Source organism: Podarcis pityusensis, assembly GCF_964106645.2.
Source record: "Podarcis pityusensis genome assembly, chromosome: 8".
NCBI lineage: Eukaryota > Metazoa > Chordata > Lepidosauria > Squamata > Lacertidae > Podarcis > Podarcis pityusensis.
The window spans coordinates 4,183,644-4,211,197 of record NC_138033.1 but is presented as its reverse complement, the minus strand read 5'-3'; the positions used below and the strand labels follow the sequence as shown (position 1 = coordinate 4,211,197).

The window sequence follows — 27,554 nt, the reverse complement described above, 5'->3', positions numbered from 1 at the left end:
GTCTCTATAAATGGTTTTAATTCTATTAATGTTTAATTGTTTTCTTAATGACTGGCTCTCCCCTTGATGCTTTTAGCTGTTCTTATTTTTATCTGTAAGGCACCTTGAATATAAATAAATATATACTAACAATAATAAATGTGGGGTGGAAGGAAAAAGCATTTGGGTTGCAGCAGTTTGCTCTTTCTTGCCTGTCTAATCACAAGAGAAGCAAAAAAAGCAGACCGTCAGTTATTTCAAAAGCTTTTTTTTTAAAAAAAAAAATGTCTTGGCAACTTGCTGCTCCTCCCAGACGCAGGGGGGCTCCCTATGGAGGGAAGGAGGCAGGCAAGAGAGGGCCTCCTTCAGACCTATGAGTTACATTTATTTTATTCATTTATTATACTGCACGTCATCTGAAGATCAGAGGTCGGTTCACAACAATAAAGTACAAAACAAGAGAATGAAATACATAAAATAAAAGCAGAAGTAGACCAAGACCCCCCCCCTTCCAAAACACATTTAGAAGGACATTGAATGTTAGCCAGCCCAAGGCCTGGCTTCGCATTTTGAGCATTTATAAGGTGCATTCTTTTACATTTAAAAAGATTGAAAGGAGAAGCAGAGCCTTTGTCGCAGTCCAAGCATTCTTACATCCTCACCACTTCATGGGTTCTCTGGTGTGCAGTAAGCTGTGCGCTGAACTGGAAGCCCTGCTCACATTCCGGGCATTTAAAAGTCCTTTTGTTGGTGTGGGCAAGTTGATGTCTAACAAGGTTTGATGGAGAGCTATACCCTTTACCACAGTCTGAGCACTCGTGCAGCTTCTCTCCTACGTGGCTTCTCTGGTGTGCAGTAAGCTGTGTGCTAAGCTGAAAGCTCTGTTCACAATCCGGGCATTTGTAAGGCCTCTCTTCAGTGTGGATTTTCCGATGTTTAACAAGGCCCGACAGAGAAGTATACCTCCGATCACAGTCTGAGCACTTGTGAGGCCTCTCCCTTGTGTGGCTTTTCCAATGCACTTTAAGGCTGTTTCTGTAATAGAAGCTCTGCCCGCATTCTGAACACTTAAAAGGCTTCTCTTTCGTGTGGATTCTCCGGTGCACACTAAGGTTGGAGTGAGAAGTATACCTCTTGCCACAGTCTGAGCACTTGTACGGCCTCTCCCCCGTGTGGGTTCTCTGGTGCGCCTGAAGGCTGGTGCTGTAATTGAAGCTCTGCCCACATTCGGAGCATTTATACGGCCTTTCTCCGGTGTGGGTCCTTTCGTGCTCAATCAGCTTTGCCTTGTAACAGAACCCTTTCCCGCACACTCGGCACACGTACGGTCTCTCGGCGGTGTGGGTCACCTGGTGCACGGTAAGGCTCGACTTGCGCATGAAGCTCTTGTCACACCGCTCGCACTTATAGGGGGTCTCCCCCGTGTGAATCCTCCGGTGGTCCGTAAGGGCGGAATTGCGCTTGAAGCTTTTCCCACACAGCTCGCACTTGTAGGGGGCCTCTCCCGTGTGCACCCTCTGGTGCTCCGTCAGGTTCGACTTGGATTTGAAGCTTTTCTCACACAGGCTGCACCGAAAGGGTCTCTCGCCCGTCTTCTGGGTTCTGCGCACGCCGCTCCCGTTCGCCTCTCTATGCTCAGATCCTGCTGGCAGCATCGCACAAGGTCCTCCTCCTTCGTGCATAGGATCACCTGCCAAACCTCTGGCCCCCCCGTTTTCCTTCTGCGACTGCCTCTCTTCGAGGGAACACAGAGCCTGGCCTGCCTCTTCCTCCTCCTCCTCCTCCTCCTCCTCTTTTACTACCACCTGGAGGGAGCGCAGGACCTCTTCGAACCGCCCCGGTTCTCCCCTCCAGGCAGGATCCGAGGGGTCCGGGGCGCTGCTTCCCCCCAGGGAGAGAACATTGGCGTAGTTCTCCAGCGTGACCTCCTTGTACAGAGCCCTCTGCCACGGGCCCAGCAGGTCCCACTCGCCCGGGCTGAAGCGCACCGCCACCTCCGCGAAGGACACCCGCAGCCCGGAGCGGGACAAGGCAGGCCCTCCGGGAAGCGAAGGCCCCGCCTGGGCCTCCTCGGGCGCCATGGTTCTCGACGAGGAGCCTCTTTCCCCTCAGCTTCACCCTCAGCGACGCTTCCGGCGGAAGCCCAACGAGGACTGCCATAGAAGACGAATGCTAGAGTGATTTCCGGCTCCGCCTTGTGCCCATGGCGGCGCCCAGGTTGAAACCGGAAGTGGGTGTAAATTCGCTTTTTCCTGAGTCGGTTGACTGTGAGGGAAATAAATGTTTGAGAGGTTTTTTATACGTTTATTCTGGAGGCGGATTCGCCCCAGAGATAGGAAAAGCCTTGCCTGGCTTCTCCTTAACCATAGAGTTGGGGGCGAAGGAAGAGGCTAGAGCGCCCGGAAGAAGAAACATCCGGGTTCCTCTCGGGAAACGACGGTCGCCGGAAGGAGCGGCCCCGGCCTCGCCTCTCGCGCTGCCCGCCCCGCGCCCCTTTCCGCTATTCGGATTAAATGCACTGGCGGCTAAAGAAGACTCGGTGGCCGCTCTGCGTCGGTGTCTATCGTCCGGGAGTCAGAACGAGCCAGCCGCGAGAACTGATGCGCATGCGCCTGAGCAGGTGAGCCCCCGCCGTCCAATCAAGAGGCAGAATTTATGATGGACGGGGCGAAGGGGAAGGGGCGGGCGTTTCCCCGTTACCATGGTGATTCTGACACGACCCAAGTTTGGAGGTCGTGACCCCCCCCCCCATATCCCAATTATAAGGAAAACATAAATTGTAATTGACAAAAGAGCAGAATGGACCCATCTCGTCCTCTGTCGTCCCCTTCTCCTTGTGCCCTCCATCTTTCCCAACATCAGGGTCTTCTCCAGGGAGTCTTCTCTTCTCCTGAGGTGGCCAAAGTCTTGGAGCCTCAGCTTCACGATCTGTCTTTCCAGGGAGCACTCAGGGCTGATTTCCTTCAGAATGGGGAGGTTTGATCTTCTTGCAGTCCATGGGACTCTCAAGAGTCTCCTCCAGCACCAGAATTCAAAAGCATCCATTCTTCGGCCATCAGCCTTCTTTATGGTCCAGCTCTCACTTCCATACATCACTACTGGGAAAACCATAGCTTTTGACTATACGGACCTTTGTCGGCAAGGTGATGTCTCTGCTTTTTAAGATTAGTCCATCTCTATCCTGCCTTTCCTGCAGCACAGAACTCAAGAGTCTTTACGGGGTTTTTCCCAGGCAGTGTCTTCTCCAACCACTCCAAATCACACCCAGACCTGTTTAGCTGGAGCAAAAGGGCAGGTGCCCTCATACCATTCCGTTAGGGGCCCGTTGCTCCCATTTAATGGGTGAGAAAGCCGATAGAACGTCCTGAATAAACGAACTGTGTCCGCTCAACAGGTCGGGTGGAGCCAAAAGCATTTCAGCAGTTTTCACCCACTCAAGACAAAAACACATTTGCCTGGAATGCAGAAAGCATTTAGTTGTCATAAACATAAACTTGTTTTCGTTGACCCTCTGAGATGCATATATAAACTATTGATTTATAATAAATAATAATAAATAATAAAATTTATCTATATCCCGCCCTCCCCGGCCAGAGGTTCAGGGCGGCTAACACCAGTAAAATTACAGTAAAAACATAATGGAGGGGGGGGGGGAACCAATTTAAAATACAGGTTAAAATGCAATTTAAAATGCAGCCTCATTTTAAAAGTAGCCCATAGATCAAAACCATAAGGGGAGGGAAACATAATTCCTAGCCTGCCCCCCATGCCTAGGTCTGCTTCTCACATAAAATGACCCCCCCCCCAATGATTCCTTCCTTGCAGGGGTTGGGCTAGATGACCCTGTTGCTCCCTTCCAACTCTGATTCTGTGCTTGAGAAATGGATGTGTGGCTGGCGGGTAAGGTATTCCTTCTGGATTCTGGCAGCTGGTGAACATAGTGAAATAAGAGAATCTTTCAGAACTGTGCCGTGCCAGCTTTTAGCCTGCTGCTCTTGTAAAACACATGTGCTGCCATAGGGCTACACGCTGGCATCCCACAGCAGCAGGTGGAGAGACTGAGCAAGGCTTTCAGATGTACCTTCTTGACTCTTGCCAGGAACTGGAGACATGGAGCCCCCAGCATCTGAGAAGGCATTGGAAGGGAGGAAGAAGTTCACTGTGAAGATGGATGATGAAGACGTCGCTCCGGTACGACAGGAGGTTTTGGGTGAGGTTGTGAAGATCTCGCTTGGAGGACTATTCCCCCCCCTCCCCAAAAAAAATCTTACTGGACATCAGTTGGTTTCATGACCAGGAACGTCTGACCTCTGTAGTTCATGCACTGTAGTTCATGCAGACTGGATTGCTGCAATGCGCTCTGAGTGAGGATTCCCTCACACTTGTCCCAGAAGTTGCAGTTAGTCCAGAATGCTGCAGCATGGACCAGCTCACCTGCGAGATCACCTTACCCTACAAGTGCCCACTCAACAGCTTCGATCGGTGGAACTGGCCCTGTTACAGGCGCAACATAATACCCATTCCACATTTGTAAGAATGAAATATTTTAGTGTGGTGGCATCTACACTTAGGAACTCCCTGCCTAGGGATATCAGGGATATCAGGATATCCCTGTCCATGGATAGCAGGTGCCTTTGCTGAACTCTTTCCTGCACCTGCTAAAAGCATTTTTGTTCAGAAAAGCCTAGCCAGAGATGCAAAATGAGCATGCAGAATGTTTGGTTCATGTTTTAATCTGTTTTTGGTTTATTGCTGATTTTATAACGATATAAAAAGTTATTTTTACTGATAATTTTGTGGTATTATTCCCATTGTAAACCACTTTGAGCTTTGTTTGTTTTTATGAAATAATCAGTAAATGATCTTCACTCGTATGCTCACACTGAAACCCAACACACGCACAGAGCTCCCTCCCTCACAGAAGCCACCATCTCTCCTCTCCAACAGAGCCAAAACAAATTTCTCAGTCACCCAACACTCTCTCCCCACCCTCTCCATTTCCAGGTGAAACTTCTTTTCAAACCCTCTTCTGCAGCCAAAGCCTCGCCAGCCTCCGAGGCCCCAGTTGCGCCAGGGGGCGCATCGTACGCAGACTATGTCGTTGGACAAGTGGCGGCCTCCTCAGCTCCTCAGGCGAAGCAAGGAGCACCTGTTGCCACAACCACCGCCTCTGCTCTCCCAAGAGTGCCCCCTCCACATGGCGAAAACAAGAGCCTCCCTGTCGTGCAAAGCGCAACGGAAGACAGAGCACCCCCCTTGAACCCAGCGCCAAAGCCAGGAACCAAACACAACAGCATCATCGTCAGCCCCCGTCAGGTGAGAGAGGGGAGTGGGCAAGCGGGCAAGGGACTCCTCCTCCTCCTCTCTCAGCCCCTGCGCCTTTGGACAATTCTGCTGGCGTTATGTGTTACCCAGAGGCTGCTCTAGAAAGGTCAAGCTGTGGTTGATTTCGAACAGAGTCCAGGGCAGTTCCGAAGTCCCAAATGAACCATAGAATTGTAAGGGACGCCAAGGGCCATCTAATCTAACTGCATGCAATGCCAGAATCACAGCTAATGTGTGGAACCGACTGCGCTTACTGTATAAACTTCCATGGCTTTGCAGGAATTCCAATCCAGACCTCCTGAACTCAAATCCAGAAACTCTGTCCATTGGACATCCCTGCTTAGTTTCGCAGAGGGAAAAGCCCCAGACCCCACCTTGCTTGTAAACCGTTCTTCCCCCATCTTGGCAGCCTTTGAGGGGGCAAGGAGAAAGCACTTTGCACATGTTCAGAGACTACCTTCTCTGTATGAGCAGGCCAGGCATTCACAACTTCTTCCAGGGCTGAGCCATCTGAAAGTGTCACGTGCTCACAGCTGTCAAGAAAACTGTTCCCGATGTCCATGTAAAAGGGCTTTGGCAGGAGGAGGCAAGATCTTTTGCCTCTCCTTTCTGGCCCCTTCCTTCTGTGTCTGCCTTCCCACTTTCCTCTCTCACTTACCCCACATTCTAGTTGCTTCTATGACCTCTGAAACCCTGACGCCCATTGACTCCCCACTTTACCCCCTTCTTTCCTCAGAGGGGGAACCCTATCCTGAAGTTCATCCGCAATGTGCCCTGGGAGTTTGGCGAGATTGTCCCAGATTACGTGCTGGGCCAAAGCACCTGCGCCCTTTTCCTGAGGTGAGAATTGGCAGACACGAGCGTCTGAGCACACCCCAAGCGGCTCAGGCAGCCTGCAAATCAAGCATTGAACCATATAGCATCTTTGCCGGGAAAGGGGTCTCTCCAGCAATGTAACATTTCACCTGTGCCCCGAGATTTGGCAAAGGCCATTTAAAGGGCCCGGCAGCCTCTCCCAGACAGCTGGTGCACCCCTTTTGACAATATAAAACTTGCTTTGGTTTCTTTTCTGTCTCTGCCACCCGCAGTCTCCGGTACCACAACCTGAACCCTGGCTACATCCACGAACGCTTGCGCCAGCTCGGAAAGACGTACATGCTGCAGGTGCTGCTGCTTCAAGTCGATGTGGTGAGACACCTTGAACCACCTCACCTCCTCCGACTCCAGCCCTCTCCTTCCCTCCGGCTCGGGCTGCCAGCTCCACAAAATCCGCCAACCCCTATTCTCAGTCCCTGGACCACAGAAGCCACTTCTTTTCAATCTTCTCTTTCAGTTTAGAGAAAAGGCAAGCAAGGTGTGTCAGGGTAGCTTATCAAATTACGCATGGCAAGGAGAAAGCAGGTAAGAGAGACGTTTTCTCTCCTAATGCTAGAACTCGTGGCCACGCAGCGAAGCTGAATGTTGGAAGATTCGGGACAGACCAAAGGAAGTCCTCCTTCACGCAGCAGAGTTAAACTGTGGAACTCACACCTGCAGGAGGGAGTGAAGGATAGTTTTAAGAGGGTTGGACAAAGTCATGGAAGATAAGGTTATCAGTCATGGCTCAACTCTGGCTCCACAGCTGGAGGCAGCAATGCTTCAGACTACCAGTTGCTGGAAACCTAAATGAAGGGAGAGGGGATCCTGCTTGTCAGTTTTATTTATTAATTTATTTATATTTATATTTATATTATTTATATTTATATTATTTATATTTATATTATTTATATTTATATTATTTATATTTATACCCCGCCCTTCCCAGCCAAGACCGGGCTCAGGGCGGTTAACAACCGGTAATAAAAACAGGTTGATTAAAATACAATTTAAAAAATAAGATTAAAATACAACATTAAAACATTAGGATGCAGCCTCTTCACAGGAGGAGAAAGGAAAAAGAAAGAGGGGGAGGGAATCAAGTTGATTCCAAGCGAAAGGCCAGGTGGAACAACTCTGTCTTACAGGCCCTGCGGAAAGAAATCAGATCCCGCAGGGCCCTGGTCTCAAGAGACAGAGCATTCCACCAGGCCGGAGCCAGTGTTGAGAAGGCCCTGGCTCTGGTTGAGGCTAATCTGACTTCCTTAGGGCCCGGGACCTCTAGGGTGTTGCTATTTAAGGACCTTAAGGTCCTCCGTGGGGCAGACCGGGAGAGGCAGTCCCGTAGGTACAAGGGTCCTAGGCCATGAAGGGCATTAAAGGTCAAAACCAGCACCTTGAACCTGACCCGATACTCCACTAGGAGCCAGTGCAGCTGGAAAAGCACTGGGTGAATATGCTCCCACCCATGGCAGAGACCCTGTGAGGAGCCTTGCTGCAGCATTCTGCACCTGCTGGAGTTTCTGGGACAGCTTCAAGGACAGCCCCATGTAGAGCGAATTACAGTAGTCAAGCCTGGAGGTGACCATCACATGGAACACTGTGGCCAGGGCGGGGCGGGAAAGGTAAGGGAGTAAGTTTCCCTTTGGAGTATATGTTTGGCCACTGTGAGAACAGGATGCTGAATTAAGCCCTTTGTGGCTTAGGGCCCTCGTATGTACGGGACCGCCTCTCCTGGTCTGCCCCACAGAGGAACTTAGAGTCCACGAATAACCACAGTTTAGAGGTCCCGGACCCTAAGGAAGTCAGACTATCCTCCACCAGGGCCAGGGCCTTCTCAGTGATGGCTCCTACCTAGTGGAATGCTCTGTCCCATGAGACCAGGGCCCTGCAGGATTTAACCTCCTTCCACCGGGCCTGTAAGACAGAGCTATTCTACCTGGCCTTTAATTTGAATTCAGCCTGATCTTTTATTTCCCTTCTCTTCCCTCCCCCTCCCCTTTTATGAAGATCACCTGCTCTGAGACCCCACAGCTAATTCTCCCCTGGCCTCCTTGCTGGCCCAAGTAGGACCAATTCAGCCAGCTAGCCCTGGGGATTATCCAATGCTTATTTCCCCTAAATTGATTTTTTATTTTTATTGTTATTCATGTTTTTATACTGTAATTTATGCTGCTTTTATAATTGTTTGAAATTTGTTGTTAGCTGCTCTGAGCCCGGTATTTGAACCGGGAAGGGCAGGGTATAAACAAAAAAATATTATTATTATTAGCCATTGGCCTGAGCCAGGTTCTTATGTCCTTATGGATCCTCCAGGCCCAGAGGCAGTCTCATCTAGATTCCTAGATTCGTTGGGGTATTTAGCCACTGGGAGAAGAGGATGCTAGACTAGACGGGCTCCCTTTGGCCTGATCCGGCAGGCACTTCTTGTGTTCTTTCCCTCTCCGTGACGTCCAAGGAATCCCCAGACACCCATTGTGAACTGTCCCCTTCATGTTCTGCTTGAGAGAGGGGATGCTGGGCTGGGCGGGTCTTTGCTTTGATGCTGCAGCCAGATTCCCTTCCTCCCACAGGTAAAGGTAAAGGGACCCCTGACCATTAGGTCCAGTCGTGACAGACTCTGGGGTTGCGGCGCTCCATCTCGCTTTATTGGCCGAGGGAGCCAGCATACAGCTTCCGGGTCATGTGGCCAGCATGACTAAGCCGCTTCTGGCGAACCAGAGCAGCGCACGGAAACGCCGTTTACCTTCCCGCTGGAGTGGTACCTATTTATCTACTTGCACTTTGATGTGCTTTCGAACTGCTAGGTTGGCAGGAGCAGGGACCGAGCAACGGGAGCTCACCCCCTCGCGGGGAATTCGAACCGCCGACCTTCTGATCAGCAAGTCCTAGGCTCTGTGGTTTAACCCACAGCGCCACCCGCGTCTCACTCCTTCCACAGAGACACCCCTCATTCTCTACCCCCTCCAGACCTGTGTAGCTCATCTTCCCAACTCCTTCCTTGTTCCCTTTAGAAAGACCCACACCAGGCACTGAAGGAGCTGGCCAAGATCTGCATCCTCACTGATTGTACCCTCATCCTGGCCTGGAGGTGAGGACCAAAGACTGGGGGGGGGGGGGGGGAGGCGTCTGCACAAACTTGAAACAACAGCATAGAGGAAGTTCCCAGCTTCTGAATCACTGGCCTGAATGCGGTCTAGCTCTGGCCCAAGGTAGTTTGGAGGGGGCAGGGATTCAGCAGCAGGGCAAGCACTTGGTGTGCAGAAGACCCAGGGCGCAAATCCAGGTTACAAAGCCAGATTTCTAGCAGCAGGACCTGGAATTGGCTCTGCCCCAGAAAACGGTGGATGGCTGCATTCTTTCATTGGCTGGTCTGTGTACTCAGCGAGTTCCCTCTCAATCCAGCCCTCAGCCTGCCTCTTCACATCGCAAAGATTTTTCTGCTGCTAGAGTCCATGGCAGAGGGTGTATTCCTGTGCGTCAGGAGGCAGGCTGCCCCAGCCCACCCCTGTGGGTAATATATAATAAATAATAATTTATTATTTATACCCCGTCCATCTGGCTGGGCTTCCCCATCCACTCTGGGCGGCTTCCAACAAAATATTAAAATACCGTAATACATCAAACATTAAAAGCTTCCCTGAACAGGGCTGCCTTCAGATGTCTTCTAAAAGTCTGGTAGTTGTTCTCTTTGACATATAGTGGGAGGGCGTTCCACAGGGAGGGCGCCACTACCGAGAAGGCCCTCTGCCTGGTTCCCTGTAACTGGGCTTCTCGCAGGGAGGGAACCGCCAGAAGGCCCTCGGTGCTGGACCTCAGTGTCCGGGTAGAACAATGGGGGTGGAGATGCTCCTTCAGATATACTGGACCGTGGCCGTTTAGGGCTTTCAAAGTCAGCACCAACACTTTGAATTGTGCTCAGTACTGGGAGCCAGTGTAGGTCTTTCAAGACCGGTATTATGTGGTCTTGGCCGCCACTCCCAGTCACCAGTCTAGCTGCCGCATTCTGGATTAGTTGTAGTTTCTGGGTCACCTTCAAAGGTAGCCCCATGTACAGTGCATTGCAGTAGTCCAAGTGGGAGATAACCAGAGCATTCACTACTCTGGCGAGGCAGTCCACGGGCAGATAGGGTCTCATCCTGCGTACCAGATGGAGCTGGTAAACAGCTGCCCTGGACACAGAATTGACCTGCACCTCCATGGACAGCTGTGAGTCCAAAATGACTCCCAGGCTGCGCACCTGCTCCTTCAGCGACACAGTTACCCCATTCAGGACCAGGGAGTCCCCCACACCCACCCGCCCCCTGTCCCCCAAAAACAGTACTTCTGTCTTGTCAGGATTCAACCTCAATCTGTTAGCCACCATCCATCCTCCAACTGCAGTTGCATTGCTCCAAAGATCTAGGGAATGAGACGCTCCCTTTTGGAAAGCATTTCCCAGCCCCCAAAATCTTGTGAGATGACACCTGCCTCCCCTCCCCTGTCGAGGTGGCGACACACATTGCACCACGTGCAGAATCCCCAGCTTGTCAGCTACTCGAGGAACCTAAGTTTCCAGTCCTCATTGTCAATAGATTAGATTTCCCCCCCCCCCCCAGGAAAAAAAAAAGGCAACCATGAAACTTGCTGTCAAGCTTTGCTCATGAAACAGGGGGTGTTGTGTTGCGAGGTGGGTCTGCTGAGCCCTCCGGCTTCTCTTTCCCCTCTCCAGCCCGGAGGAAGCAGGACGCTACTTGGAAACCTACAAAGCCTACGAGCAGAAGCCAGCTGACTTGCTGAAGGAGAAAGTGGACCGGGACTACCTGTCGAGAGTAAGAAACTCCTTGCCACCAGCCTCAGCCGTGTTAGCTAGAGAGCCACAGGCCTAGATGAGGCTCATTTTCCCCAGTGGCTGATTGCCCCCTTTTTATTCCCACTCTCACACGCAGAGAGCCCTTTCCAACTCCGCCACTTGGGTAACAGGTTGTCAGCATCTATTTCCTCCCATGCCTGTCATCCAAATAATCCCAGATGGAAAAAGGATGAAGGCGGCACTGTTTTTAAGGAGACAGTGGCCGTAAGTCCTTGACCGCCATATGTATGACAGATCACCCTTTGCCATCTCTAAAACCAAGCATCTCCCTCACGTGCTTTTACTGAAAGCACCTGAAATGCTACTAGCATTCATTCCTCTCTGAAGCTTGCAAAATGAATAGAAACACCAACCATGGTCAGGTGCCGAAGAGCTTTCCACAGAATCATAGAGTTGGCAGGGACCACGAGGCTCATCTACCGCAACCTCTTGCAACACAGGAATCTCTTGCCCGACATGGGGCTTGAACCCACAACCCTGAGATTAAGAGCATCCCAGGCTTGGCCAGTGTGGTGTAGTGCTTAAGAGCGGTGGACTCGTAATCTGGTGAACCGGGTTCGCGTCTCCGCTCCTCCACATGCAGCTGCTGGGTGACCTTGGGCCAGTCACACTTCTCTGAAGTCTCTCAGCCCCACTCACCTCACAGTGTGTTTGTTGTGGGGGAGGAAGGGAAAGGAGAATGTTAGCCACTTTGAGACTCCTTCGGGTAGTGATAAAGCGGGATATCAAAAACAAATTATTATTCTTCTTCTTCCTTCTCTCATTGCAGGTGACAGACTGCCTGACCAGCGTGAAATCGGTGAACAAGACAGACACCCTGAGTCTGCTCACCACCTTCGGAGTGAGTGTCTTTCCTTGGCACGGGAGGGGCAAGTTTTCAAGAGAAGCACCCATTTCAAGTCTGGCAGCCTATGCCCTTCGACCCCAAAGCCCTTCCCTTTAATCCCAGAAATGAGATATTCCGGGGGGACAGGACTGCTTCAGCGCTAAAAATACACTCGGGGTACCACCACCCCCACTCCCTTTTGGAAACACTTCCTGTGGCCCTCCTACAGAACAGGGCTGGGGAACCTCAGGCCTGGGCACTAAATGTGGCCCTCTAAGCCTCTTCTGCCGGGCCTTCAGGTCTCTCCCCAGCCCCCACCGCCCGTCAGCCCTGCCTCAAACTCTCCTTGAGCATTTCTGACAAGCTGGAATGTTGCAATAATGCTTCTCGGGGCGTCCAGAGAGGGGTGTGGGTGTCTGTGTAGCAGCTAGCTCACTGTACAAAGGTAGTATTTGCATCCACCTGCCTTAGCATCTGGTCCCGCCCGGGGAACACGGCCCCTAGACTTGAAAAGGGTTTCCCAGCCCAGCTGCAGAACACTTTGTGAACTCTTAAGCCCTGTTCTTCCTTCTTAGACTTGCTTTTTAACTCTTGCCTTGTAGTCGCTGCAAAGCATCATCCAAGCTTCCAAGGAGGATCTGTCCCTGTGCCCAGGGATCGGGCCCCAAAAGGTACAGCTGTCCAATGCACAAATAGTTTTTCATCGGCTTGTGGGAGGTCAAGGCCTGCCACATCGTAGTACTGTAGTCAGGTACTTTGCAAGGTAAAAGGTAAAGGACCCCCAGACGGTTAAGTCCAGTCAAAGGCGACTATGGGGTTGATCTTGCTTTCAGGCCGAGGGAGCCGGTGTTTGTCCACAGACAACTTTCCAGGTCATGTGGCCAGCATGACTAAACCGCTTCTGGCACAACAGAACACTGTGATGGAAACCAGAGCACACGGAAACGGAGGTGACGCTGTGGTCTAAACCACCAAGCCTCTTGGGCTTGCCGATTGCAAGGTCGGCGGTTCGAATCCCCACGACGGAGTGAGCTCCCGTTGCTTGGTCCCTGCTTCTGCCAACCTAGCAGTTCAAAAGCACACCAGTGCAAGTAGATAAATAGGTACCGCTGCAGCAGGAAGGTAAACAGCATTTCTGTGCGCTGCTCTGGTTTCCGTCACGGTGTTCCGTTGCACCAGAAGCGGTTTAATCCTGCTGGCCACATGACCCAGAAAGCTGTCTGTGGACAAACGCCGACACCCTCGGCCTGAAAGCGAGATGAGCGCCGGCAACCCCAGAGTCTCCTTTGACTGGACTTAACCATCCAGGGGTCCTTTACCTTTTTTACCTTTACTTTGCAAGGTCTCCCAGGAACTACTTTTGAGGCCTCAATCTTCTCGCTCTCAGGACTGAAGGGAGAGAAAGTGTGAAATGGCTGGATTCGCATCCTGGGCTGCATTTCCCATGGGTGGTGCAGCAGCAGCCTCATGGGCCCTATCAAAAGTGACTTTAAGATTGGAAGGGAGTCAGGGATGTCATTGTGGGAAAGTAAGTGTGCAATGACTGGGAGGCTGCTGCTGGTGGTGAACAGGGAGCACAGCAGAAGCAGCAAATTGAAGCAGGTAATAAGAGCATCTCAGGGCGCAAGCAGCCAAGCTGTGGGCCTTATCCTGAAAAGTAAACACCCCAGTCTTCACAATTCTCAACACAGAGCTAGCTGATTTACATAGCAGAAGCTGCTGCCCAATACCACAATAGACCATCTAACTGGCAGCAAGCTCCAGGGTTTCAGGCATCTGTACTGTTGGGGACTGAGCGTAGGACTCTGATCTGCAATGGCTTTGGGGTCTCCTAGGGTTGGGACTGCTTTGGGGAAGAGGGTGACAGAGAGAGCCTCCTTTTCCACTCGCAGGTTCCCCCAGAGCAGCACCCATGAGAATCCCCACAACCACTTCTCCCTCCTCCTACACACACATTTTTCTCCCCAATTTTCACCAGCACCCCTTTTCTTCCAGGCCAGAAGGCTCTTTGACGTCCTGCACCAGCCGTTCCTCAAAGCTGCGAAGTGAGCAGGGGCCTCCGTGGCGAGAAGACCAGGAGCACGTTCTCTGCAAGTCTGTTGTCTGGTGTCCCGTCCCCCCACCCCTCAAACTTCCCAGCTCAAAAACTCAGCTGCCTGCAGAGCCTTGAGGAAGTCCTGCAGAGGAGCACAACCTCCTGGAAGGGGACAAAACCTTTTATTTTTCCAGCAGCCAATGATATTTCTCTTTTTCCCCACCCACTTTGCAATAAAACACCACTGTGCGGCAAAACCCACTCCCCAAGATTCTCCCTTATTCTTCTTGGGTGGAGGGAGCAAGCTTTGCTGAAAAAGAAAGTTTGGTTCCTGCTTCACAGCTCCTTATCTAATCCAGAGGCAGAAAATAAGGATCTGAGCAGCTGCGGGCAAACCAGGGACCCCTTCAAATCTCTGTCTCCTGTAGCAACTGGACAAGCTGCGTAGAGTTCGTAGAGGTGGAGGGGACATTGTTCTCAGAAAAAGCAGGAGTTTTTGTCCCCACCCCAACCCTGCAAGATGTCCCCAACCTGAGCTGGAGGGCAGCTTTTCATTCCTGCTCGCTCGCCGGCTCCTCCTTCCATGACGCTTCCTCCTCCCTCTTGTGCTTCTTCTTTTTCTTCTTGTGATGCTTCTGGCTGAGCTCCTCCGCTCTGGGCTCAGAGGACTCCCCTTCCCACTGCCCCTCTCCTCCTTCTCCGGGTGGCCCAGAGGGGGCTTCCAGCTCCCCCCAACCCTCCAGCTCCTGCTTCACAGAGCTGGGCTCCAGCGACGCTGTCCCCCGTTCCTCCTCGGCTTTCTCCCTCCTCTTCTTTTTCTTTTTCTTGGGAGGGCTAAGCTCAGGCTCCTCTTTGACTTGTGCCAGGCAGGCCTGGGGGCTGCCCCCCAGGCTGCTCAGCTCCCTCCCCGGCTCAGTCTCGAGGCAGGCAGGGACCACCAAGGCCGTTGGCACCGAAGCTGCCTCCTCTTCATGCCTCCGTTTCTTCTTATGCTTGTGTGCAGCCTTCCCCCCTGCCTGGGACCTGGGCTCAGCCTCCCCGGGTGCCACCACCCTCTCCTCCTCCTCTTCTTTCCTCTTCTCCTTCTTCCTCTTCTTGCTCCTGCGCTCCTCCTCCCCAGCCCCTTCCTCGGGGGCTATCTCCTCTCGCGCCACCAGCCCTTCGGAAATTGCCTCCAGGCCTCGACTCTCCCGGGACTCCTCTTGCTTCACCAGGGGGTGCTCCTGGGGGTCTGCCACCCTCTCGAGGGTCCGCTTCTTTTTCTTCTTCTTCCGGGGGTGCTCCTCGGCAGCTTCCTGCACGGGAGGGGGCCGCTTCGGACAGCCCCCAAAAGGCAGGAAGCGCTGCTTGAGGCCTTCGGGGATCTGGGGGGCCGGTCTGGCTGCCACAGGGAAGAGGGGCTGGTTGGCACTGGGGTCTCCATACCTCTCGCAAAAAGTCAGGGAGCTGCTGAAAGGGGGTGCGCAGGTGAGGAGGTCCAAGTGGCCCGACGGGACGAGCAGGCGGGCACTGCTGCCCCGGTCCCCTGGAGTCGCTTGGACGTGGTAGACTTTCTGGGTCCCGTCTGACTGCGGCGCCTTCAGAATCTGGAAGCCCACGAGGGGTACGGCGTGGCCTTCGAGGCTGCGGGGCAGGAACCAAGGGACATGTGAGAGAGTTAGCCATGGAAGAGGACACAGATGCATTTCCACACAGACGCAACAAGGCTTTTAAAAGGTATTATTTTACAGGGTGTTGGTTGCACAAGCGAACGCTGTATTTGCAGAACCTGGGAACAACCAGACCTGACCCTGCACACTCGTTCGCGGACTGTCCCCACTCCTCCCCAAGGAAAAGAGCAATTGGGGGGGTACTGCTGGTTTTGACCTACAAAGGTCTCAGGACCCCAATGCCTCAAGGACCACCTCTCCCCATGTGAACCAGCCTGGACCCCGCAACCATCATTCAAGGCCTTTCTTTGTGTTCCCCCTCAATGAAAGGTCCACAGGGTGGCGACACGAAAACGGGGCCCTTTCAGTGGTGGCTCCTCACAAGATGCTCTCCTGGCATCATCACTCCATATCTTCTGGCACCAGGCAAAAACATTCCTTTTTAACCAGGCCTTTGACTTTTAAGTCTCTATGGCCTTTTTGAATGGATGGGACGCTTTAGTGTAAAATAAATACCTTGGTTCCCGAACGGCTTAGTTGCCGAACAAATCGGCTCCTGAACACCGCAAGTGTTCCAGTTTGTGAACGTTTTTTGGAAGGTTTTCAAACGGTTTTGGGAGTCGAACGGACTTCTGGAACGGATTTAAGTTCGAGAACCAAGGTACCACTGTAAATAAATTACATCGTTGTCTTCTAGATTTTATTAAAGGCTGGTTTTAAGGTACATACGTGATTGCTTAAAATATTGCACGTCGCTTCTGAGCGGCAAAAAAAGGTGAATAATGTAATTAACAACAATAATAATACCCCCATCTTAAGGCAGCCTTCTCCAACTCGGTGGCCAGGACTACCAACTCCCCTCGGCTGAAACCAGTGTGGCCCTGTGACGCTGAGGCTGATGGGAGTTGTAGTGCAAGACGCCTGCAGGGCACCAGGTTGCGGAAAGGGGACCTGAGGCTTCCCGAGCTCACTCACACACAACCATGCCTACCTCTCAGGGCTGAAGTTAGCGGGGGCTCTGATCAGCACCAGCTGCTTCGAGGGGCTCCGGAGCGACTCAGGGCTGAGGGGCGGCCCCGGGGCAAACGGGCTGGCAGCGAACTCATCCGGGCACTCAAAACGCAATGGTCCTGGTAGGGGGGGGAGAGATTGGAGAGGTCAGTAAATAGCCCCCAGTATTATGGCAATTAAGGGACGCGGGTGGCGCTGTGGGTTAAACCACAGAGCCTAGGACTTGCCGATTAGAAGGTCGGCGGTTCGAATCCCCGTGACGGGGTGAGCTCCCGTTGCTCGGTCCCTGCTCCTGCCAACCTAGCAGTTCGAAAGCACGTCAAAGTGCAAGTACAGTGGTACCTCATGTTAAATACGCTTCAGGTTACATACGCTTCAGGTTACAGACTCCGCTAACCCAGAAATAGTGCTTCAGGTTAAGAAGTTTGCTTCAAGATGAGAACAGAAATCGTGCTCCAGTGGTGCGGCAGCAGCAGGAGGCCCCATTAGCTAAAGTGGTGCTTCAGGTTAAGAACAGTTTCAGGTTAAGAACGGACCTCCAGAACGAATTAAGTACTTAACCTGAGGTACCACTGTAGATAAATAGGTACCACTCTTGCGGGAAGGTAAATGGTGTTTCCGTGCGCTGCTCTGGTTCGCCAGAAGCAGCTTAGTCCTGCTGGCCACATGACCCGGAAGCTGTACTCTGGCTCCCTCGGCCAATAAAGCGAGATGAGCGCCGCAACCCCAGAGTCTGTCATGACTGGATCTAATGGTTAGGGGTCCCTTTACCTTTACTATTATGGCAAGTTCTTAAAGAAATGGGAGTGCCTGATCACCTCATCTGTCTCCTGAGAAATCTCTATGTGGGACAAGAAGCTACAGTTAGTACTGGATATGGAACAACTGATGGATTCAAAATTGGGAAAGGAGTACGACAAGGCTGGATATTGTCTCCCTGCTTATTTAACTTATATGCTGAATTCATCATGCGATGGGCTGGATGAATCCCAAGCCAGAATTAAGATTGCCGGAAGAAATATCAACAACCTCAGATATGCAGATGACACAACCTTGACGGCAGAAAGTGAGGAGGAATTAAAGAATCTTATAATGAAGGTGAAAGAGGAGAGCGCAAAATATGATCTGAAGCTCAGCATCAAAAAAACTAAGATCATGGCCACTGGTCCCATGACCTCCTGGCAAATAGAAGGAGAAGAAATGGAGGCAGTGAGAGATTTTACTTTCTTGGGCTCCATGATCACTGCAGATGGTGACAGCAGTCAGGAAATTAAAAGATGCCTGCTTCTTGGGAGAAAAGCAATGACAAATCTAGACAGCATCTTAAAAAGCAGAGACATCACCTTGCCAACAAAGGTCCGTATAGTTAAAACTATGATTTTCCCAGTAGTGATGTATGGAAGTGAGAGCTGGACCATAAAGAAGGCTGATCGCCGAATAATGGATGCTTTTGAATTCTGGTGCTGGAGGAGACTCTTGAGAGTCCCATGGACTGCAAGAAGATCACACCTCTCCATTCTGAAGGAAATCAGCCCCGAGTGCTTACTGGAAGGACAGATCCTGAAGCTGAGGCTCCAAGACTTTGGCCACCTCATGAGAAGAGAAGACTCCCTGGAAAAGACCCTGATGTTGGGAAAGATGGAGGGCACAAGGAGAAGGGGACAACAGAGGACGAGATGGTGGGACAGTGTTCTCGAAGCTACCAGCATGAGTTTGACCAAACTGTGGAAGGCAGTGGAAGACAGGAGTGCCTGGCGTGCTCTGGTCCAGGGGGTCACGAAGAGTCGGACACGACTAAACATCAGGGAGACCTTGCAGGCCCTTTGGCATCAGGACCACAGGCCCCCTCTGCTCTTCGCCCTCCGCAGGTACACTGCCCTTGCACATGGAGGCTCCACTCCGCTCCCACCCTCCCCGCAGCTGCCTCGCCCCCTTCTTAGGCTCCTTCTGGGAAACGGGGGCCGAAGAACCTGCTCGCCCCCCCCCCCCAGCTCACCCTCCGGGGCTCCGCTCCGGCCGCCCCGCACATCCATGGCTGCAGCGCCCACGTGGAGCTCCGGGCAGCCGCAGTCGCTTCCGGGTTCTCACCGAGGGGGGGAGGCACTTGGTACGCTCCACGCTCTCAGGCACTCTCGGCCAGGTGACGTCAGCGGCGTCCCCGGGCAGAGCACAATGGTACCTTCCCGGCCCTTAAAGGGAAAACGAGCTCGCCTTTTCCCCTTTGTTTTTTGTCCGCCGACATCAATGGGATTTTTCTATGGAGAACTGCTGTTGTTCCAGGGGGATTTAGCAGGGGGGCAGCACAAGGGATGGAGAGGGATGGTCAGTGCATCTGTCTGCTGCAAACCAGAAGTTGGCTGGTTCGAGCCCACCCAGGGATGGCTGTGGTGGTCAGCATTCCTGCCTTGCAGCGGGTTGAGCTAGATGACCCCGGGGGAACCCTTCCAACTCTACAATCCCATGCTCCTGAGTCGATGGGCTTAGGATTGGGTCTTCTCCATGCGTCGCCCCCCCCCCCCCCCGTTTTTCAGGGCTCTTAAGTTATACAGTGGTACCTCGGGTTACAGACGCTTCAGGTTACAGACGCTTCAGGTTACAGACTCCGCTAACCCAGAAATATTACCTTGTGTTAAGACTTTGCTTCAGGATGAGAACAGAAATCGTGCTCCGGCGGCGCGGCAGCAGCAGGAGGCCCCATTAGCTAAAGTGGTGCTTCAGGTTAAGAACAGTTTCAGGTTAAGAACAGACCTCCAGAACGAATTAAGTACTTAACCCGAGGTACCACTGTATAAGCGAGTTGGAGAAACTCAGAGGTGCTTCATTTCCCTTTGAGCCCCCGGATATATTGCTGCTGGCTGGGGCATCCATATCAACAGAGTTAAGGTTGAAGCTTTGGGGGCGAGCCTAGGACTTGCCGATCAGAAGGTCGGCGGTTCGAATCCCCGCGACGGGGTGAGCTCCTGTTGCTCAGTCCCTGCTCCTGCCAACCTAGCAGTTTGAAAGCACGTCAAAGTGCAAGTAGATAAATACGTACCGGTCCGGCAGGAAGGTAAAAGGCGTTTCCGTGCGCTGCTCTGGTTCGCCAGAAGCGGCTTAGTCCTGCTGGCCACATGACCCGGAAGCTGTACACCGGCTCCCTAGGCCAGTAAAGCGAGATGAGCACCGCAACCCCAGAGTCGGCCACGACTGGACTTAATGGACCACATAACACCGGTCTTGAAAGACCTACATTGGCTCCCAGTACGTTTCCGAGCACAATTCAAAGTGCTGGTGTTGACCTTCAAAGCCCTAAACGGCCTCGGCCCAGTATACCTGAAGGAGTGTCTCCACCCCCCATCATTCTGCCCGGACGCTGAGGTCCAGCACCGAGGGCCTTCTGGCGGGTTCCCTCACTGTGAGAAGTGAAGTTACAGGGAACCAGGCAGAGGGCCTTCTTGGTAGTGGCGCCCGCCCTGTGGAACGCCCTCCCATCAGATGTCAAAGCGATAAACAACTAACTGACATTCAGAAGACATCTTAAGGCAGCCCTGTTCAGTGAAGTTTTTAATGTGTGATATTTTAGTGTATTTTGGTTTCTGTGGAAGCCGCCCAGAGTGGCTGGGGAAACCCAGCCAGATGGGCAGGGTACAAATAATAAATTATTATTATAATGGTCAGGGGTCCCTTTACCTTTAGTTTAGAAAAAAGGCGAGGAAGAGGCGACGTGATAGAAGTTTGCAGCATTATGCACGGCATGGAGAAAGAGGAGAGAGAAACGTTTCTCTCCCTCTCTCAGAACAGTAGAAGCCATGGATATCCCATGAAGCTGAACATCAGAAGATAAAATGAAGTTGTTGGACTGCAAAAACGAAGAGCGTATGGTTAAACTGCGGAACTCCCTCCCACAGGAGGCTGTGATGCTTCTGAATCCCAGTTGCTGGAAACTGCAGGAGGGGAGAGTTGCTTTCGTGCTCGGATCCTTCTTGTGGCATCTGGTTGCCACTGTGAGAACAGGATGCTGGTCTACGTGGGTCCTTGGCCTGATCCAGCCGGCTCTTATTAAATGTAATAATAAGCTCAAAATCAATTCAAGTGGGTTAGTTATTTACTATTTAAAGTTCGTGTTCAGCCAGGCTTTGTGGCCAAAGCGAAGCAGAGAGGCTGATGCTTTTGCAGTGTGTGCTTGTGGGTGATGCATGAAGATCCCGATCAACTCTAGTGAGCAGGGTCGTGACTCTTGGTTAATCCAAAGGAAAAGGAGAGTGATCTTGCATATTACGGTGTATAATTTGTGATCCATATGTACCCTGCAATTCTTCTTTCCGCCACTGGGTGTCACTGTTGCATTGCCAGCTGGTGCTTCCTTATGTAAAAAATAATAATGTGAATTTTAATCTGGTTTGGTATTTTAACTTGTATGTTTTTAAGCATTGTTGTTTCCCTTGATTTTATTGTTTTGTCTTTTTGTAAGCAGCTTTGAGGGGGGTTTTTTTACTGTCAAGCGGAGTATAATTTTTATGGAGTAAATGAATTTTTAAAAATGAATTTTGCAGCAGAAAAAAAAAGATTAACGCACAGCTGGGGGTGCAACAGTATGATTCTCGCCAGACGATTATTTTAACTAAATTAAGCAATGTGAGCAGGGGAGGCAGGAGAGCAGGAACCAACCAGAACTAAATCGGTAACGGCCTTAGAGACATAGCTGTCAACTTTTCCCTTTTCTTGCGAGTAATCCTATTCAGAATAAAGGGAAACGTTGACAGCTATGCTTAGAGGATCAGACCTAAGTGCTCCCACCTCCCTCAGAGCCCAGTACCCTCTTTCTCTCATTGCCCAGCCAAACACCCCAGTGGGGTCCCCATAAGACAGAAGGCCTCTCCAGGGTTTGTTCATCTTTTACCCCCAGCAACTGTCAGGCAGACGTGTGCAACCATTGATCTATCAAGCTCAGCTGGCAGCAATGGCTGTCCAGTGCTCCAGGGTAGGAATCTTTCTCAACTCTTATTTATTTCACAAAATCCATATACCACTTGATTGGTTTTTTTTATAAAAAAAAATCAGCAAGAACCTCCAAGTGGTTTACAAAAGGAAAAAAAAAACAATAAAATCAAGCGAAATTTACAACAATGGTTTGAAACATACAAAAACTTTAAATACTAAAATGTAAAGTTCACACCAACTTTCTAAGCATCTGGACAGGCCTGTCTAAACAAGGACGTTTTTTGCAGTCACCAAAAAGTTCACAGGGAAGTTGCCTGCTTGATGTCAATAGGCAGGGAGTTCCAAAGTGTGGGAATGTTCAGGGTGGCAGGAGAGGATATATTGTTTATTAGTATCCTAATATTAGGTCCGTATAGGTCCGTATAGTTAAAGCCATGGTTTTCCCAGTAGTGATGTATGGAAGTGAGAGCTGGACCATAAAGAAGGCTGATCGCCAAAGAATGGATGCTTTTGAATTCTGGTGCTGGAGGAGACTCTTGAGAGTCCCATGGACTGCAAGAAGATCCAACCTCTCCATTCTGAAGGAAATCAGCCCTGAGTGCTCACTGGAAGGACAGATCCTGAAGCTGAGGCTCCAAGACTTTGGCCAGCTCATGAGAAGAGAAGACTCCCTGGAAAAGACCCTGATGTTGGGAAAGATGGAGGGCCCAAGGAGAAGGGGACGACAGAGGACGAGATGGTGGGACAGTGTTCTCGAAGCTACCAGCATGAGTTTGACCAAACTGCGGGAGGCAGTGGAAGACAGGAGTGCCTGGCGTGCTCTGGTCCAGGGGGCCACGAAGAGGCGGACACAACTAAACGACTAAACAAAGTATCCTTCCTAATTTGCATTAGCCAGTTTCTTTACTTAGCAGAGTTTACATTCCCCTTTTTACAAGCACAGCAGATAGCTGGTTGCAGGCTTGTGTGAGCCTCTCACTATTATACAATTCAATCTGTCTCAGATTGAATTGTACGTTCCTGGTAAGTTCCCTTGATTCCCTCTTAAAAGAATAAAGACGCCACAATCTTATTCAAAGTCAATAAAAGAAGTTTACTTACATCAGTTCACCGTTGGATCCCTGAAGGCAGATTTAGTTACAAATATGTACATGTGGATCTACCCCATATGGGGGAATAATCCCAGTGCTTCTGCTAGCTGAGAGCTAGCGGAGTCCTATCCAAAAGCTGGTCAAATGAAGAAGGAAGTGAAAAAGAGAGAGGTGTGCTGTGTGTCTCGTCCTTTTGTTACCTGGACAGGTTAGGTCACGCCCACCCTCTATCACATGCAAAGGAAGGATGCTCCAGCCAGGAGGAACAGGAAGTTTCGACTGGCTGGACCAAACATTCCCTCATATGTCTTCTCTAGCGTTATAAGGAATGTTGTACTTGACTGCTTCTCATGGATCACATCCCACACAAAGTTTATGTGCTACCACTCTTAAGTTGTGCCAGTTCCACTAATTGAATAGGTCGAGTGGGCATACATGGGGCAAGACGATCTCGTAGGTACACCGTGTTGAATGGTCTCTTTAAATTTGAAGGTTCATTATTGTTCCACAAGATGCGTATTTCTTTAAAGGCCTGAGCAAATAATGTGACCTAGTTTTACAGCTGTGAAGCAGTATAGCAGGTGCTGTTAAGTTGTGGTAATTAAGCTGTTGGGTATGGTATATAAAGAGCAGCATGTAGTTGGATGGGTCATGCTTATGGATATATTGTAATTTAGTGTAAAAGGAGTTTTTGTTATTAAAACCTAGCAAAAGTTATTTTGCGTTTCTCGAATCTGTGGTCTCCCCAGCACACCTTCTGCAGTGCAACTAATCTGCAAAATAACCAACACACTGGTCCCAGGTTAAGGGTTTTATATGCTAGTAGTAACACCTGAAAAGGGATGTGGGTGGCGCTGTGGGTTAAACCACAGAGCCTAGGGCTTTTGCCGATCAGAAGATCGGCGGTTCGATTCCCCGCGACGGGGTGAGCTCCCATTGCTCGGTCCCTGCTCCTGCCAACCTAGCAGTTCAAGAGCATGTCAAAGTGCAAGTAGATAAATGGGTACCGCTCCAGACAGGAAGGTAAAGGGTGTTTCCGTGTGCTGCTCTGGTTCGCCAGAAGCGGCTTAGTCATGCTGGCCACATGACCCGGAAACTGTACGCTGGCTCCCTCGGCCAGTAAAGCGAGATGAGCACCGCAACCCCAGAGTCAGCCACGACTGGACCTAATGGTCAGGGGTCCCTTTACCTTTACATTTACCTTTAGAAACACCTGAGATGCTTAATCTGAGGGTCGTGTGTTTGGGCCCCACGTTGGGCAAAAGGGTTCCTGCGTTGCAGGGGGCTGGACTGGATGACCCTTGCGTTCCCTTTCCAATGCTACAATTCTGTTTTGCTTTTTTTAATGATATTTATTAAGATTTCCAATAAAAAGAACACATCAATAAAAAAATAAAAGTAAAAAAGAAAAATACACAGTTCAAAAATACACAATACATAATCCCCCCAAAAAAACAAAACGCAAAAGACAAAAAAGAAAACAGTTAAAAATAATACCACCTTTTCATCACCATTTTTAAATTTACTTATTTTCTGGACCTCCTCATACCTCCCTCTTTTGTATTCCACTTCAGTTTGTTTGTCCAGCAGTTTCTTTCCCTCTTTTTTAATCCCAATCCCTAATCTTAATATAATATAACCTTAAATTTTTACCTCTTAAAAACCAAGTTTCTATTTCCTTTAACTTTTTTTTTTAATCCTAATCCTTAATCCTAATCCTTAATCTTGATCTATATATAACTTTAAAGCCTGTATAGCTAGAAGCCACTTATTTTCAATCCAACATCACTCTAACATTCTTTAATTTTGCAATGTTTCTGCAGATAGTCTTTAAATTTCTTCCAATCTTCCTCCACCGACTCTTCTCCCTGGTCACGGATTCTACCAGTCATTTCCGCCAGTTCCATATAATCCATCAGTTTCATCTGCCATTCCTCCAGTGTGGGTAGCTCTTGTGTCTTCCAATACTTTGAGATGAGTATTCTTGCTGCTGTTGTAGCATACATGAAGAAAGTTCTATCCTTTTTTAACACCGTTTGGCCGACTATGCCCAGGAGAAAGGCCTCTGGTTTCTTGGGGAAGGTATATTTGAATACCTTTTTTAATTCATTATATATCATTTCCCAAAAAGCCTTAATCTTTGGGCACGTCCACCAAAGGTGAAAGAATGTACCTTCAGTTTCCTTACATTTCCAACATTTCCAACATTTATGCTACGATTCTGTGTTCCATGGCGCACAGCAACTTTGGCTAGGCCAATCATAAGGCTTAACCAGTCAGCCAGAACCCTTCACCTAGACGAAGGAACTGGTTTGGCAAGCTCGCTCGCCTACGTTCCACCTCCCCAGATTCAGGATTTGTGGAGAAGGGGGCTACTGGCCAGGAGGCAGCAATGAAAGCCACTTGCTGGAAACCACTCAGCACTGGTCCTGTTTACTGGTTTCCCTTTAGGGCAGTGATGGCCAAACTTGGCCCTCCCACTGTTTTGGGACTACACCTCCCATCATCCCTAGCTAACAGGACCAGGGGTCAGGAGGGATGATGGGAATTGTAGTCCCAAAACAGCTGGAGGGCCAACTTCGGCCATCACTGCTTTAGGGTATCACTGTGAGAACAGGATGCTGGACCTAGATGGGCCGTTGGCCTGATCCAGCAGCCTCTTCTGATGTTCTTGTTATCTTACAATCCTGAGAATGGGAAGGGACTCAGGGCATCATCCAGACTGACCCCTCCCACCAAACCCACAGCAATATGCAGACTTCGGTTCTGCAATACAGTGGTACCTCGGGTTACATACGCTTCAGGTTACAGATGCTTCAGGTTACATATGCTTCAGGTTACATATGCTTCAGGTTACAGACTCTGCTAACCCAGAAATATTACCTCGGGTTAAGAACTTTGCTTCAGGATGTGAACAGAAATTGTGCAACAGCAGCAGGAGGCCGCATTAGCTAAAGTGGTGCTTCAGGTTAAGAACAGTTTCAGGTCAAGAACGGACCTCCGGAACGAATTAAGTACTTAACCCGAGGTACCACTGTAGTCATAAGTGTGCACAGTTAAAACTAGGGAGTTTGCTCTCAAGGGATGCAATGATGGCCACAGCGTCAGGATTCAGCAAATCTGTGGAGGAGGCACAAAGTTAAACGGACAAGGCCCATCGCCCAGAGCTCTCATCCATCTCAGTTTAGCTGGTTTCTCCCTGAAAAAACACACACCCGTATTTGTCCTGGCACTGCCAGCTGGCTTGTGGGAAGGGCAATTCTTCTAGCCCTGCAAGTGAACCCTCTCCTTTCTGGGGCAGAGTCGCCATCGCTGCATGTGGTTTGACACTGAGCCACGAGGAGGGAGGATCCTGCCCATTTCTTTGACTCTCTGCTCTCTCCTCCCTGGAATGGTGCCCTGACTCCGCAAGAGGGGCTGGGGGGGGGGGGCTGAGTGTCTGCAGAGGGGGTGTCATCCGCCTAGATTTCTGCAGGGATGTCTGATCTGAGCGCCTGGAGCCTGCTGCCCTCTGTGCCCCATTCCCTCGCCTTTGGCCCCCCCACCCCACGTCTGCTTTTTGATTAAATCCACTTATTGCACCACCGAGATCTTTGTTCCTTTGCTTTCCCTTCTCGCCACGAAGAATCAGGCACTGCAGTTTAGGAAAGATGTTGATGAACAGGACCAAAATGTTGATGGCATTTTACCATTGTGCTGTGGAGAGAGTATTAACTTATGGTCTGTGTGTGTGGTTTGGGAGCTGCACGGTCCGGGGGAAAACAATGCTGTCCAGGGTTGTAAAGACTGTGGAGAGAATAATTGGGTGCACTCTTCCCACCTTGGATCAAATCTATGCTTCCAGGTGCCATAAGAAAGCTGCAGAGATAGCGCAGGATAGTACACACCCCAGAAATGATTTCTTTCAGCTTCTGGAAGAAGGTAAAAGGTAAAGGTAAAAGGACCCCTGACCATTAGGTCCAGTCGCTGACGACTCTGGGGTTGTGGCGCTCATCTCGCTTTACTGGCCGAGGGAGCCGGCGTACAGCTTTCAGGTCGTGTGGCCAGCATGACTAAGCCGCTTCTGGCGAACCAGAGCAGTGCATGGAAACACCGTTTACCTTCCTGTCGGAGCAGTACCTATTTATCTACCATTACTTGCAATTTGACGTGTTTTCGAACCGCTAGGTGGGCAGGAGCAGGGACTGAGCAACGGGAGCTCACCCCGTCACGGGGATTCGAACAGCCGACCTTCTGATTGGCAAGTCCTAGGCTCTGTGGTTTAGCCCAAAGCGCCACCTGTGTCCCTTAACATGGGGATTAGCAGCTAATAAAAGTTTGGGGGCTCTTTTGTTTGGGGCTTCCATCTTGTTCCACCTGGTGGCAGGTGGGCGTCCTGTCGCGACAGTCTTCAATCAAGACCAAGCCTACTGGCTGCTGTTTTGCTCTGGTATTCCTGGCTGGTGTCCTTGTTTTTTGTACAAAGGAGCCCTCAGAGTTCTCTGTTAACAAGCCCATGCCATGGTTCCCCTTCAGACAGTCTGCAATGCTTCTGAATGCCTGTTGCCCAAAACCGCAGGAATGGGAGAGTTTCCTTTTGTGCTCGTGTCCTCCTTGTGGATTTCCCAGTGTGGCAACTGGCTGGTCACTGTGATTGCAGGATGCTGGACTCGATGGGCCTTTGGCCTCATCCTGCAGCCTCTTCCTCTGTCCTCACCCCACCCGCTCCGAACTGCATTTAAGCCAAGCACTCAGGGGTGCCGGGCAGCAAGACCACAAACGCAGCTGTCGTTGAACTCTTGTTTTGCTTTGGTTTTATGTCCTTAAGCCTAGATTGCATTTTCTTTTCTTTTTGTTGGTAATATTGAATTTCTTGCCAAACTGTGGGATTTTTGCCATTTTATAACTCAGCGGCACACTCTCCATTTTGCATAGCCATATTTTCAATGCTCTGCATTTCGGAAGTTTTTGAATATTCACCATAACTTTGGGCAACTGCTCAAAGGGAGCTGGGATGATTGATTTGTGGTTG

The 27,554-nt window shown here is 50.6% G+C and overlaps 3 protein-coding genes across 3 annotated transcripts; 1 reads left to right on the top strand and 2 right to left on the bottom strand.

The window, feature by feature from the left end:
• Positions 1–357: 357 nt before the first annotated feature.
• LOC308483063 (uncharacterized protein) lies at positions 358–2,117 on the bottom strand. Its single transcript, XM_081016613.1, has one exon. The coding sequence runs from the start codon at positions 2,058–2,060 to the stop codon at positions 630–632; it is 1,431 nt and encodes a 476-aa protein (XP_080872739.1). The 5' UTR covers positions 2,061–2,117; the 3' UTR covers positions 358–629.
• A 341-nt stretch (positions 2,118–2,458) lies between these two features.
• On the top strand, positions 2,459–14,133 carry ERCC1 (ERCC excision repair 1, endonuclease non-catalytic subunit). The gene is made up of 10 exons (XM_081019166.1): positions 2,459–2,599; positions 4,079–4,170; positions 4,984–5,295; positions 6,041–6,144; positions 6,393–6,492; positions 9,174–9,250; positions 10,871–10,970; positions 11,781–11,852; positions 12,440–12,508; positions 13,833–14,133. Exons 2-10 carry the CDS (start codon positions 4,090–4,092, stop codon positions 13,884–13,886), a joined length of 969 nt encoding a protein of 322 aa, XP_080875292.1. The 5' UTR covers positions 2,459–2,599; positions 4,079–4,089; the 3' UTR covers positions 13,887–14,133.
• POLR1G (RNA polymerase I subunit G) lies at positions 14,038–18,606 on the bottom strand. Its single transcript, XM_081019057.1, has 3 exons — positions 18,529–18,606; positions 16,513–16,651; positions 14,038–15,495 (listed from the first exon to the last, which is right to left on the bottom strand). The coding sequence occupies exons 1-3, from the start codon at positions 18,563–18,565 to the stop codon at positions 14,424–14,426; spliced, it is 1,248 nt and encodes a 415-aa protein (XP_080875183.1). The 5' UTR covers positions 18,566–18,606; the 3' UTR covers positions 14,038–14,423.
• Positions 18,607–27,554: the final 8,948 nt, after the last annotated feature.

Excerpts from the sequence above, each read along its gene's own strand:
- POLR1G (XM_081019057.1), bottom strand. The coding sequence starts at position 18,565 with ATGGATGTGCGGGGCGGCCGGAGCGGAGCCCCGGAGG. Across the intron at positions 16,652-18,528 it reads CCGGAGCGGAGCCCCGGAGG|GACCATTGCGTTTTGAGTGC; the intron begins GTGAGCTGGGGG and ends CCCCCCTACCAG. Across the intron at positions 15,496-16,512 it reads GCTAACTTCAGCCCTGAGAG|CCTCGAAGGCCACGCCGTAC; the intron begins GTAGGCATGGTT and ends CCTGCCCCGCAG.
- LOC308483063 (XM_081016613.1), bottom strand. The coding sequence starts at position 2,060 with ATGGCGCCCGAGGAGGCCCAGGCGGGGCCTTCGCTTCCCGGAGGGCCT.
- ERCC1 (XM_081019166.1), top strand. The coding sequence starts at position 4,090 with ATGGAGCCCCCAGCATCTGAGAAGGCATTGGAAGGGAGGAAGAAGTTC. Across the intron at positions 6,493-9,173 it reads TGCTGCTTCAAGTCGATGTG|AAAGACCCACACCAGGCACT; the intron begins GTGAGACACCTT and ends TGTTCCCTTTAG. Across the intron at positions 12,509-13,832 it reads CAGGGATCGGGCCCCAAAAG|GCCAGAAGGCTCTTTGACGT; the intron begins GTACAGCTGTCC and ends CTTTTCTTCCAG.